The sequence below is a fragment of the Amblyomma americanum genome, chromosome 1, assembly GCF_052857255.1.
Source record: "Amblyomma americanum isolate KBUSLIRL-KWMA chromosome 1, ASM5285725v1, whole genome shotgun sequence".
Lineage (NCBI taxonomy): Eukaryota > Metazoa > Arthropoda > Arachnida > Ixodida > Ixodidae > Amblyomma > Amblyomma americanum.
The window spans coordinates 533,485,566-533,497,917 of record NC_135497.1 but is presented as its reverse complement, the minus strand read 5'-3'; the positions used below and the strand labels follow the sequence as shown (position 1 = coordinate 533,497,917).

General features: G+C 47.6%; 1 protein-coding gene and 1 pseudogene across 1 annotated transcript; both read left to right on the top strand.

Moving 5' to 3' along the window:
- LOC144129150 (uncharacterized) overlaps window positions 1-5,484 on the top strand; it is a 34,463-nt pseudogene extending 28,979 nt beyond the window's left edge.
- Window positions 5,485-5,535: 51 nt separating this feature from the next.
- LOC144129145 (uncharacterized) lies at window positions 5,536-9,094 on the top strand. Its single transcript, XM_077663089.1, has 4 exons — window positions 5,536-5,656; window positions 7,037-7,320; window positions 7,425-7,546; window positions 8,381-9,094. The coding sequence occupies exons 1-4, from the start codon at window positions 5,536-5,538 to the stop codon at window positions 8,511-8,513; spliced, it is 660 nt and encodes a 219-aa protein (XP_077519215.1). The 3' UTR covers window positions 8,514-9,094.
- Window positions 9,095-12,352: the final 3,258 nt, after the last annotated feature.

The window sequence follows — 12,352 nt, the reverse complement described above, 5'->3', positions numbered from 1 at the left end:
CTTTACTCACGTCCACTTTTATCGTAGAAAGTTGTTTGTTTTTAAGCGTTTTAGCGCAATCCTCAGTTCTGTGCCGTCTGCAGCATGGGCCATGGCAGCGCACCAAGAGGATGTACGCTGATAACATCACAGCGGAGTATTTTTTCCTTTTTTGACCAGAGCTCTTGTGGGAACTGCCCACTCGGCATACTTGGCAGAGCACAAAGATGCTGCTCGCCCTTCACAGGAGCACCAGCGCCAGTGGCTTGCTCAGCACGCTGCTGCGCATCCAGCTGCACCATTGTACCATTGCATGCTTGGAAAGCAGGCGAGCGTTTGAGCTTTGTAGAGGAGCGTAGCAGTTTCAACCTGAACGCTGAGGAAGCAGGGCCTTCGGCTCCCAAGCAATCTGGCGAGCTCGAGATCAGGGGCAAAAAGGCCTAACCTCTCTCGCGTCCCAGCTAACGGTTAAACATTCGAAGTACACACTAGTAATCGTCCGTACAGTTTTTTAACCTCTCGTAAAAGACATGCACCTGTCCTTCAGGGCCATGTTCAGCATGTTCACTTTATCTCGCCGTGATTAACTGGCGCCGTTGGCTACTACAAAATTGTTGAATTGTGCCGTGATACAGCAAACACCTTTCGAAGCAATGATGCTAAAGGCAGATTCACAAGATGTACTGTTCACCTGCAGACCCGTAACGTCCCACTTCCCCTTTACTATTAATTTACTATTAACTTGTCTAACATGTGCTCTTTGCTGAAATGCAGTGTTGCCGCCCTGATGGATGACAAGGCAGTGCAGACAGACGGAGGTGCTGCAGCGGAACGAGAAGCAGAGGCTCAGCTGACTGCTGCAGGAGTAGAGCTGGAGAGTCTTCGCTGCTTGCTTGAAGAGATGTCATCCCAGCTGGCATGAGAAGTACAAGCACGTAGTGATGCCGAAGACTCTGCCCAACAAGCGCACGAAGAGCTGTCTACTGTCTCGGAGAAGCTTGCGGAAGAGGTTGCGCACATCTCGAGTCTGCAACAGCTCATCGAGCAGGTAGAGCGGGGCGCTGGAGAAGTGCTGCAGCCTGCCTCCTCTAAACTGTGCCAAAAACTGGAGCAGCTGAGGTGCCAGATTGAGAAGCACGAGCTCTCCCTGCGCAAGAAGCTCAATGACAAGGATGAGGCACTCAGGGAAGCCGAGCTGAGTTTGCTTGCCCTCAAGGAGGACCTGGAAAGGGAGGTGGCAGTGAGGATGGCTGCGGAAGAGCGCTGTTCCAAACTGGCCATGGAACTCGAGTACACCACCGAGTCGGCTTGTGAGGCCAAGCAGTTGCTGAGAAAGGTGCAGTCATGTCTAGAAAAAGGAAATGCCAACCTGCCAGACTGTCGGGAGGATCTGGCGGCAAGGTGAGGACATGCCGGGATTGCCATTGCATTTGCTCATGGCATCCATTTTTAATCGTTGCCCTGCAGCAGAGTACCGTATTTACTCGAATGTAACGCGACCATGATTGTAACGCGAGGGCCGACTTTTTGGGTGGGAAAAGGGGAAAAAAATACTACGATTGTAATGCGAGGGTAGACTTCGGACGTGCGATAGAAAAACCGAAAGTGCACGAATGTGACGCGAGGAACGGACATCGTACAGTTCTGAGGGTCAAAGACAACTTTATTGAAATACAAGCCAAACAGGCATTCCTATACACCCTCATCCGCATGACAGTTGTCGCCGCCACTGTCATCATCACAGCTTGAATCTTCTTTGTCACTAGCTGCCTCCCACAGCAGGTCGTCCTCGCTTCCGTCTAGAGCATTTGAAATTGAGCATTTCTTAAATGCGCGGTAGCCCAAATCATGAGGCAGCCCGTACCAGGCTGCTGAAACCCAGTGGGCAACGATAGACGCGCTTGGGCATTTCAGCCTACCTACAGGTGTTGTTGATCCGATTTCAATCCACTCCCAGTATAATTGTCGCAAGCGATCCTTCTAGGGCTTGTCCATGCAAACGTCCAGAGGCTGCAGAATGGAGGTCATGCCATCCGGTATAACAAAGAGATGCGTTTGGTCACGCTGTAGCTTTTATTTGACGCTGGGTGTCAGGTGACCTCGGAAAGAGTCCAGAACCAATATTGCTTCTTGATGCAGCAATGCGCCTGGCCTTCGGTCCCACCCGCTTTGAATCCAATCTATGACAAGATTCGAGTCCATCCAACATTTTTCGTGACAGCGCACGATAACGTCTTTCGGGAAAGTTTCCTTCGGGATCGTCTTCCGGCGAAAAATGATGAATGAAGAGAGCTTGCGGCCATCAGCCAAACATGACAGCATAACGGTAATCCGATTTTCTTCGTTGCCTGTGCTTCTAAGGCGAACTTCATGCTCACCAGACTTGTGCACTGTTCTGAACATAGGCATGTCCAGATACACGGGGGTCTGGTTGGCATTGCCGATATGTCCAAGTGGCATGTTCGTAGAGCGACGAAGATCGATGACGTAGTGCTGGAACTCTCGAAGTTTTGATTCGAAGTCCCCGAGCAGATTTTGGCAAATAGAAGTCGTGCGTCGAAGAGAGAACCCGGCCCTTCGCATAAACTTCTGCACCCAGCCTCGTGATGCCTTAAACTGGTTTTGGGTCAAACCCATGTCCCACGCAAGGTCCTGTGCTTTGCACTGAAGCATATCAATGCTTACTCAAAGTAGTTTGGAATCTTGCTCGCTAATGAATTCTGCAAGGCGACGCTCCAACTCCGGGAAGCGGCCTTTCTTGGGCCCCCGGAAGCCTTTTCGCAGGCTGTTGCAGTTAAACAATTCCTCGCGATGTTTCTTCCATCCCCTGATCGTCGATTCGTTGACATCCAGACGTCTTGCAGCCCCTGAATTTTCCACTTTCTGAGCAAGCAGAATAGCGTTGCACTTGAAGCCAGCTGTATACTGAGTGCGTGAGCACGCCATTCCGCTTGAAGACAACTCGACCGTTTGATGGGGATAGGCCTAAGACTCGAAGCACGGAATGCAGAACTACACGCACTGACACAAAACACGAGAAAGAGCGAACAAAGCACGCTGCTCCATGCCCTGCTGCCTGTTAGTCACATGGCCACGTCTTTGCATCAGTTGCAAGGATTAACAGACAGATGGCGGTGGGATCGCTCGCTCCTTTGCTGGCGTCTTGGCGGCGATTGTGAGCACTCGGTGCCTTCGAGATGGCTGTTTCATTTTGCGGTCACGGAGGCCACACAACCTCGCTACAGGTTGCGAGCATTCGTCAAGAGGTGGCGCCCTCTCATCGCGCCAGTTGGTGAATTGCTGTGGAGACAAAGGAGACAGTCTAGGTTTCAGTTTTAGCGCAACTAAGTCAGGTGTGATAGTTTTCAATGGTACAACTGATCAGGAGCTTACAATACAAGGCCATGAAATACCGCAAGTGGCCGAATACAAATATCTCGGGGTATCGGTAAACAAAGGGCATATGTACATGAAAAAGCACGGACAGTCTCACATAGAAAAAGGGCGAAGAGATGCCGGGATAATGAAACATAGGGTATTGTGGGGGTACAACAGGTATGAAGTCCTCAGAGGTATTTGGAAAGGAATAATGGTGCCGGGGCTTACTTTTGGGAATGCGGTTCTATGCTTAAGGGCGGAAGTTCAGTCGCAATTAGAAGTAAATCGGAGAACTGTTTAAAGATTAGCACTAGGTGCCAACGGAAAAACCACAAACGAGGCAGTACAGAGGGATATGGGCTGGACAACGTTCAAAGCACGGGAAGCTCAGAGTAAAGTACGATACGAAGAATGCCTGAGGAAATTGAACGATAGCAGGTGGGCAGCTAAGGTATTTAAATACCTGTACAGAAGGGGCGTTGACGCACAGTGGCGGAAACAAACTAGAAAGCTGGCCAATAAGTTTGCCAGAGACGAGGAACGAGAAAGAAAGAGCATTAAACGACAGGTTAAAAACATCGAAGGTAAAAATTGGACAGCTTCAATGAAAAAGAAGCATAGTGTAGAACTATTTCGATGCTGGAAAAGGCAGATCAGGAAGGAAACATTTTATGATAACTCAAGAGGCAGTGCCGTCCTCTTTGAAGCAAGGTCAGGGTGTCTTAGAATGCGCAGCTACAAAAAGATATTTAACAAAGATGACACATGTGCTGTGTGTGGTAAATCTGTAGAAACAATAGAACACCTCATTCTAAAATGTGATGGTATCCATCCCGATGTCGATGCAGGCACAGTCACTCTTCCTGACGCCTTAGAGTTTAGAGATAACAATAGTCATGTAAATAAATCTGCGGTGGAAATTAGCAAAATGTGATTGGAGGATTGGTGGCTCAAAAGCAGAGAGGTGACACAAGTTTTAAAGTGTAGGAAGACGTATTTCAAAGAAAATGGCGAATGTTATTAACAACTTACAGCAGAGTTAAACAAAAATAAAGGGAAAAAACTGAGCATGGTGGCAACTACCACTGCCCCGTTTCAAAGAGGACGCTCCTACCTTCCATCTATCCATCCAGTGACTCTAGCTGGCGTCGACTCTTGTTGACTTGTTCTCACTGGCGTCGTTTTTTGCGTTTGCGATTAGGTTGCGTTTGCGATTAGGTTGCTGTACCATTGTACCATTGTATGCTTGGAAAGCAGGCGAGCGTTTGAGCTTTGTAGAGGAGCGTAGCAGTTGCAACCTGAACGCTGAGGAAGCAGGGCCTTCAGGCCCCCAAGCAATCTGGCGAGCTCGAGATCAGGAGCAAAAAGGCCTAACCTCTCTCGCGCGTCCCAGCTAACGATTAAACATTCGAAGTACACACTAGTAACCGTCCGGAGAGTTTTTTAGCCTTCCGTAAAAGACATGCACCTGTCCTTCAGCGCCATGTTCAGCATGTTCACTTTATCTCGCCGTGATTAGCTGGCGCTGTTGGCTACTACAAAATTGTTGGATTGTGCCGTGATACAGCAAACGCCTTTCGCAGCAACGATGCTAAAGGCAGATTCACAAGATGTACTGTTCACCTGCGGACCCGTTACGTCCCACTTCCCCTTTACTATTAATTTACTATTAACTTGTCTAACATGTGCTCTTTGCTCAAATGCAGTGTTGCTGCCCTGGTGGATGACAAGGCAGTGCAGACAGACGGAGGTGCTGCAGCGGAACGAGAAGCAGAGGCTCAGCTGACTGCTGCAGGAGTAGAGCTGGACAGCCTTCGCTGCTTGCTTGAAGAGGTGTCATCCCAGCTGGCATGCGAAGTACAAGCACGTAGTGAAGCCGAATACTCTGCCCAACACGTGCACGAAGAGCTGTCCACTTTCTCGGAGAAACTCGCGGAAGAGGTTGCGCACAGCTCGAGTCTGCAACAGCGCATCGAGAAGGTAGAGCGGGGCGCTGGAGAAGTGCTGCAGCCTGCCTCCTCTAAACTGTGCCAAGAACTGGAGCAGTTGAGGCGCCAGATTGAGAATCACGAGCTCTCCCTGCGCAAGAAGCTCGATGACAAGGATGAGGCACTCAGGGAAGCCTAGCTGAGTTTGCATGCCTTCAAGGAGGACCTGGAAAGGGAGGTGGCAGTGAGGATGGCTGCGCAAGAGCGCTGCTCCAAACTGGCCATGGAACTTGAGGCACCACCGAGTCGGCTTGTGAGGCCAAGCAGTCAAATGCCAACCTGCCAGACTGTCACGAGGAGCTGGCGGCAAGGTGAGGGCACGCCGGGATTGCCACTGCATTGGCTCATGACATCCATTTCTAATCGTTGCCCTGCAGGAGAGTAATCAGCACTATGTACATTAAAAATTAGATCATACGAATCTCATGGAATCTTGGAAAATTATTCTTATTGTACAAAGCAAACAAAATTCGTATGCAGAAGCACGAGAAATGCGTTCACTCTGATCTGTTTGTGGCTCACCGCACATCAGCGATGCGCGGGTAGTGCTTAGTGCTCTAAGGCGTGGTTGCAGCTACCACCCTCGCATCAACTGTAACTGTGCTGTCCAGATTCTACCTAATTTCTCCAGCCACCAATTACTAGAAATCATGCATGTGGATGAACTCCAAGCACATTTTGCATTGTAGTCACTGGCTTCAGATTCTACTGTACTTTTATTTATGACATTACAATTGTGCAGATTCACTAAATACTCTAGTGAAAGTGCATTGGGTTGTTCAGTGTTTTCTGTGTTGCAAATTTTCTGTGTTGCAAACACACTCCCGCGCCTCCAGGGATGGTGTCGACACAAGAGCAGCAGCTGTCGGTAGTCATATGGTGAAGAGGTTGAGGTATTCAGGATTTTGGCGCCAACAGTTTGGCGAGCTCGAGACAACGTGGCTGAAAAATGGAGATTGTGGGGTGCATGGGGTGCCGCGTGTTCTACATATCAGCTGCAGTATATGCAGTATCTCCAGTTATACGGTATGCATCCACGAGCATGCATATCGCCACTCTGCAATAGCCAGTTCTAGAGTATGTACTGCGAATGCTAAGTGGTGGCATGTGACCTGCAATGACCTGCACTGCACTTCACGGCTTAGTCGTTTTTACTGCATCAAGCTGTGTTGATGCCAGATTCTTAAGTGGTTCCAATTTGCTCCCTCTTTACTCAGTCATACGCAGTGTAGCTGTTCATGTACAGTTTTTTATGATGTGTAAATGTCAGGTAGTTGGTGGATCTGAGAGAAAACACCACTTAGCCTATAATTATTGCATTTACTACAGATTACCACCTTTCATGCTGTGATATTCATTCTTCTCGGCAATGATAAATGCAACGCTTTTCTCTAATTTTGTTCCTATTACTCTGCGCTGAATAGCATTGCACATTAAAGCAATAAATCAATTGCAGCCAGTGCTGTAACTTGACCAGGCAGAGTTACTGGAATTACCGCAAATTGTTGCAGTCCATGACCTGGCTTATTCAAGATCCGTTCTTAGCAAAAAAATGACATTCACAGCCTGCAGATCCCCTTCAGCATCCCTTTATGAAACAGCTGATGAATAAAATGAAGCCCAAGCAAATGAGCAATGACCACTGCAGCTCATCCAAGGAATGAAATGTCCCCGCTGTGCGTGCCTCGCAGAGAGCTGTCCTCCCACAAGGCAGCCACGGAGCTTGTGGAAGCAAAAGAGGAAGAGCTGCGTTGCTTGCGGCAGTCTGCCACCGGGGGGGGGGGGGGGGGGGGATGAGCTAGCAGCTGATGAAAACTATCCGCGTCCTACTCGGCGCACCACTCGTGCCTCTCGCGCCACTCGGACGGCATCTCCGACCAGAAAAGAAGCAACAGATAAAGAGTCAGACTGCAGGACTCGTGCACAGCGCCCGCGTCGTGTAAATAAGTCCGTGGCAGTCTCCGAAGACCCACTGGTGAGCAGGGTGTCGAACCAGAATTCGGGTTCGGTTTGGGTTCACAATTTTGGATTCAGTTCCTGGCAGCTGTGTGTATCATGTATTTTTCTTGTGCTTGCTAGGACGACGACGACGATGTTGCTTGTCGTGGATCTGTTCTCGTCGATGACAATTCTGAATTCTCGCCCCTGAAGTGCCCTGGCGAAATGGTCGTTGGCATGTTCTCTCGCAGTTCAAATGATGGGTGAGTGTATGTTCCTTTCTTTTCCCTCTTTTTCAATGGATGCAGAACATGAAAATTCCCGTGTACTATGTCATGTCGGTGCACACTGCTAAACCCCAGGTGGTCTGAATTAATCCCGTCCTCCACTGCACCATTTCTCATAGCCAGTGTGCAGCTTGGAAACCATGCCATACCGCACCATTTTTTTCCCTTCTGCTGGATTCAAATAGAACTTGAGTCTTGTGACCCTGATTGGCCTCCTCCTGTGCATTGTTTTCTCTGGCTGCCAGGAAAAGTAAGGTAGATATAGCTTTTGACAGCTTGAAGAGGGGTATCCACCTTCTAGCCTGAACTCAATCATCCGCTATTCGTGATACCCTCAGTTCTAGGGTTGCAGTTTTTCTGAAACTTTAGAATAATGTGTATGGGAGCCTATACCATAGTCCCACTGGTGGGAATACTTTTGCCACCCAAAGCACTAGTCTTTGTATAGCCTGTTTCACATGCAAGCGAAAATGCTAGCGAATCGTGCCGCCGTGGCAGAAAACCCTGTTTCGAGTCATCGCTGCAATGAGCGGCGAGGTTCCAACAAGTTGGAAATTTTCGCTGCGACGCACCACTCAATCGCCTAGTCGCCTGCAGGTGAACCAGCCTTATGTTTTCATAAAACATCAAGGGCATTAGTGGCCCACTGCATTTAAATGACCCCTTCACTGAGCACAAAATACTTGCCTTTCAGTTTTTCTTCATTTTAGGAAACATTTGTCAGTTCATGAATTGACCTCCCTTTCTGGGCATAGCTCCTCTTTGTGAGAACAGCACAGCAATGAAGGGAATGTTGCATCCTATGCGCAGTGCAACAGCCAGCACATATAAGACTCGCCGACACCGGCTCCTGCCACCTGACCTAGACTTTTTCGAGGTGGAAGACGAGGAGCCGCCACCATCAGCGCGCAAGACAACTGGCCGCCGACGGGCTAAACATTGATCATCCTCCTCGTCTCAACTTTATTTAATGTTCATCTGGTTTTTAACAGATTTGTATTTTGTTATCTTTCACATGATACATGCTAAATATGTTGCATGCTAAATAGCCACCGGCATTGTGCCCCCCTCATTATCAGCATTGTCATCAGCAAGGAACTCTGTACTGACTCAGCTTTCATTACACCTGCCACGACTGCCGGTGGACTTGGCTGTGCTAAGCTTGACATCAGTCGAGATGCATGGGGTGCTTTGTACAGAAAAAAGGAAAAAAGGGTTAGGCTAGGTTTGAGACAGCCTGTGGAGACACTACTGTTTGCATAGTAGAGTGCTGGGAATGTTGTGCCAAACATTGCCATTTTGCTAGACCTGCTTTATGTTGCTACAAATAGGCATTCCTTTTTGTGTGTGTGAAATTCCACTAACAGCAAGGCTGAAATTTGGGCAAGTTGTAAAATGTTCAGCATTTTGCTCACAGCACAACACAGCACTCAGTGTGTCCCGTTCTTGTTGTGCTGTGAGCAAAATGATGAAATTTCACCAAAAAATTCTTCCATTAAAGAGCCACAGTGAAAGCGAGGTGGAAAGGGTACTTCTTGAGCAGATTTGTATTTGCTAGCTATGTTACAAAAAAATCCATCGGCTAAGGCACTGCTGAACATAAACAAATCAATAAAAAGCTGTCCTCGTGGTGGCATTTCCGGTGCCACTAGACTGTGCAAGTGCTGATCCGTCTGTAAACGTTAGCAGTGACATCTGTCGACAGTCTGGGCATTGTCAGGACATCTTTGCGAGATGCTTCCCTGTAAACTTGCAACACTCCTGAACATAACTTGCATTCATCTGGTGAAGATGTTTGGTTTGTCTGTGCAACCTAGCGGCTTTGCCTTCTATCCCACGATGGGCTGGAATTTGCAATTACAGGCACACCATACCGTGTTGGCGAACGTTCAGTCTTGCAGCCAAGGGTGTGTTTGGTGCACTCCTGCTACATTGTAACTGTGCTATGATGACATGATGGTTAAGCCCTCTGTAACAGCTTCTCACTGTAAACTGTCACCTGGCAGTGCAGGTTGGGCAGCTTTCTTTTTCTGCCCATTCTACTGTGTAAACAGTGATCAATGGAATCTAGCCCCATTGCACTTTTCAAGTGAGTTTGTTTTGAGGAAACGAAAGGGTGCAGTACCTGCCTTTCTTCTTAGTGGACACTTCAACCAGGCTGCTGCGCATGCCAGGAAGGGAGAAGGAGGGCACCATAGTGAAGAGGTTTAACATACATGACATCGCTCAACATAAAGCCTTTTGCATTTCGACGGAGCCGCAGCTGGGATTGAACCAGTGTGCTCAGGCTCGACAGCTGAGCGCCAACCTTGAGCCAATCTGGCCAGCTCCAATTTCTGTTTCATGCACTTCCCCACGTGCTCAGTTCACTGAATTCAAAATCTAGACGTATACACCTAGAAGGACTCCGCGATCAGTTATGAAGTGAATGGCGTTGTAGCCCAGCCTCGGGGACCATCCATAAAATGTCGATTCACGCAGTTTACTTTCAAAACCAGCCGGTGATGAAGACAATTCGCTGTTTTATTATTCATTTCATAGTCTTTAAAAGCCTCGTTTTGATTTGCTGTAAGATTGCCATAATTTATTGAAACAGGCAGGCTTCAATTTGTCTTCAGTGTTTCTTTATATACTAAATTTTGTACGGGCCTGGTTTTTCGCAGTTTCGCACTACAGCATTGCACATACAGGGCTGAGACAGCTATGCCATTCCGATGCAACTGATTTTTTGTGGCTCGCTGCACAACGAGTGAGCCAGACAAAATTGTTGTCCAGTGTTGTGGCTTTCTGGTACACATCAGGTTGTGCGAGTATACGAATATTTAGTTTGCAGATATCAATGCCTTCTAGTTCGACCACTTTTTAATAAAGAAGTATGCAACAACCTCTGAATGTTTGGAAATTGCGGACTTTTTATTAATTTTGCAGCCAGGCGTCACATTTTGAACTGGCGCCACAGTATCTCTCAATTGCCACTTCAGTTAACTTGCTCATTCTTCGTAGAATCTACTGCAAGCATGCGGCAGAAGCACACACACCGTCCTTGCAACAGACACATGCGGTGACTGCTGTCAGCAGCCAGTGCAGCTGGCGTGCTTGTGGGAATGCACGAGATGCGCAGCTCCACATACTGTACAGTCTTTGCCAAATGTAACCAAGCTGCATAGGTTGCTTCTCAGTTGTATACTGGGTTACTTATCACACGCTCAAGCTCTAAACCTCTGAAGCAAGGAGAAGCCTTGTCCTCACTTTTCAATATCTTTATTTTTTGGGAACCGGTCAGGGAAGCAAGGCATGCAGCCTAGTTACTTTTGGCAAAGACTACATCCACAGCATAAACCTTGCAGTGTCAAGCGAACGACCGCTTGTGCTGCTGTTGCCTGCGATATGGCAAGCCTAGAAAAAAAGGGGCTTTAATATGGAGGCTCCCCACTGACTGATCTTGATAGTGGGTTGGGCGAAACTGCAGCACACAGGCACTCCTGCACAGTGTTTCGTGGCAAGTTTTCATCCCACTCAAAAAAATTTCAGCCCATATCGTCGTCAAGAACAGATGAAGGCATGGAAATTTTTGCATTTGTGGTCTAGCACTCTATGAGGGGCCTAGTCAAGCAGATCCAGTGGGTCCAGTTGGAACATTTTCAACTAAAACCAGTTGTTTTTGCCACTCATTGGGCCATCCAACTGAGCCCAATTGGTGCTTCCTGTTGGAGATAGATTGTCGCCAACCAAAACAAATTGCTCACCAATGAACTCTAATGGCATACTCATTGAATACAAATGGCTCGAACTTGCCAGGCATAAAAAAATCCTCTGTCACCAATTGGCTTTTCTTTCACGACTACTGGGAGACTTATACCAACATTTCTACACGAGAATTGAAACAAGAATTTCATGCTTCTATGGAAATCGTGAGAGACCTACAAGAATGTTTTGCATACAAGGTACACTATATTCTGACACTATACTACCGGAAGTTCTCAACATATATCCACAGAACGCACTTTTGCAGCCACTTATCCCAAAATCATACCCCCTACTGGGACCAGCGGCACTTATCCATGAAGCGAAATTCTTATTTAGTAACGCCCGCAGTGATTATGGACATGATGAAAACCGGTCAGAAGATCAAGCTAATCTTTTACAAGAATATAATTCAGTGTTTCTAGTTTTATTGACTGCTGTATATATATATATCAATATCGGTGAAGGACATCATTGCCTCCACTGGGACTTTCCAATCTTCCGCTTGAGTTGGGAGATCACTTTTCATTTGGTTTTCTGGGTTCAAACTGGAAGCTCCAGTTGGTTCTGAATGGTTTAAATTGGGCGATCTCGTTGCGAGTTACGAAACCAATCTGAACCCTCAGGAGCCAGTTGGACATTCCAATTGGTTCTGCCATTCCAACAAACAATGCGGCTAGCACCACCCCAGTAAAACACAATGGATCCAATTGGACACTCCAACTAGAACCACGTGCACCCAATTAATTAACCTGTTGGGCTCATGAATCTAATTGGGCAGCTCATTTGGTTTCCCTAGTCCCACTTGGATAATGCATATCTGTAAACATTGATTCCAACTACATTATCCAAGTGGGACTAGGGAAACCAAATGAGCTGCCCAATTAGATTCATGAGCCCAACAGATTAATTTACTGGATGCAAGTGGTTCCAGTTGGAGTGCCCGATTGGATCCATTGTGTTTTACTGGGGTGGTGCTATCCGCATTCTTGAAATGGGATTCGTTTATGTCATTTGGCATCGCGGTGAACTTCTCCA

Coding starts and splice junctions, on each gene's coding strand:
- LOC144129145 (XM_077663089.1), top strand. CDS start 5,536: ATGGCTGCGCAAGAGCGCTGCTCCAAACTGGCCATGGAACTTGAGGCA. Junction 7,321..7,424: donor CAGTCTCCGAAGACCCACTG/GTGAGCAGGGTG, acceptor TGTGCTTGCTAG/GACGACGACGACGATGTTGC. Junction 7,547..8,380: donor TCTCGCAGTTCAAATGATGG/GTGAGTGTATGT, acceptor TCCTATGCGCAG/TGCAACAGCCAGCACATATA.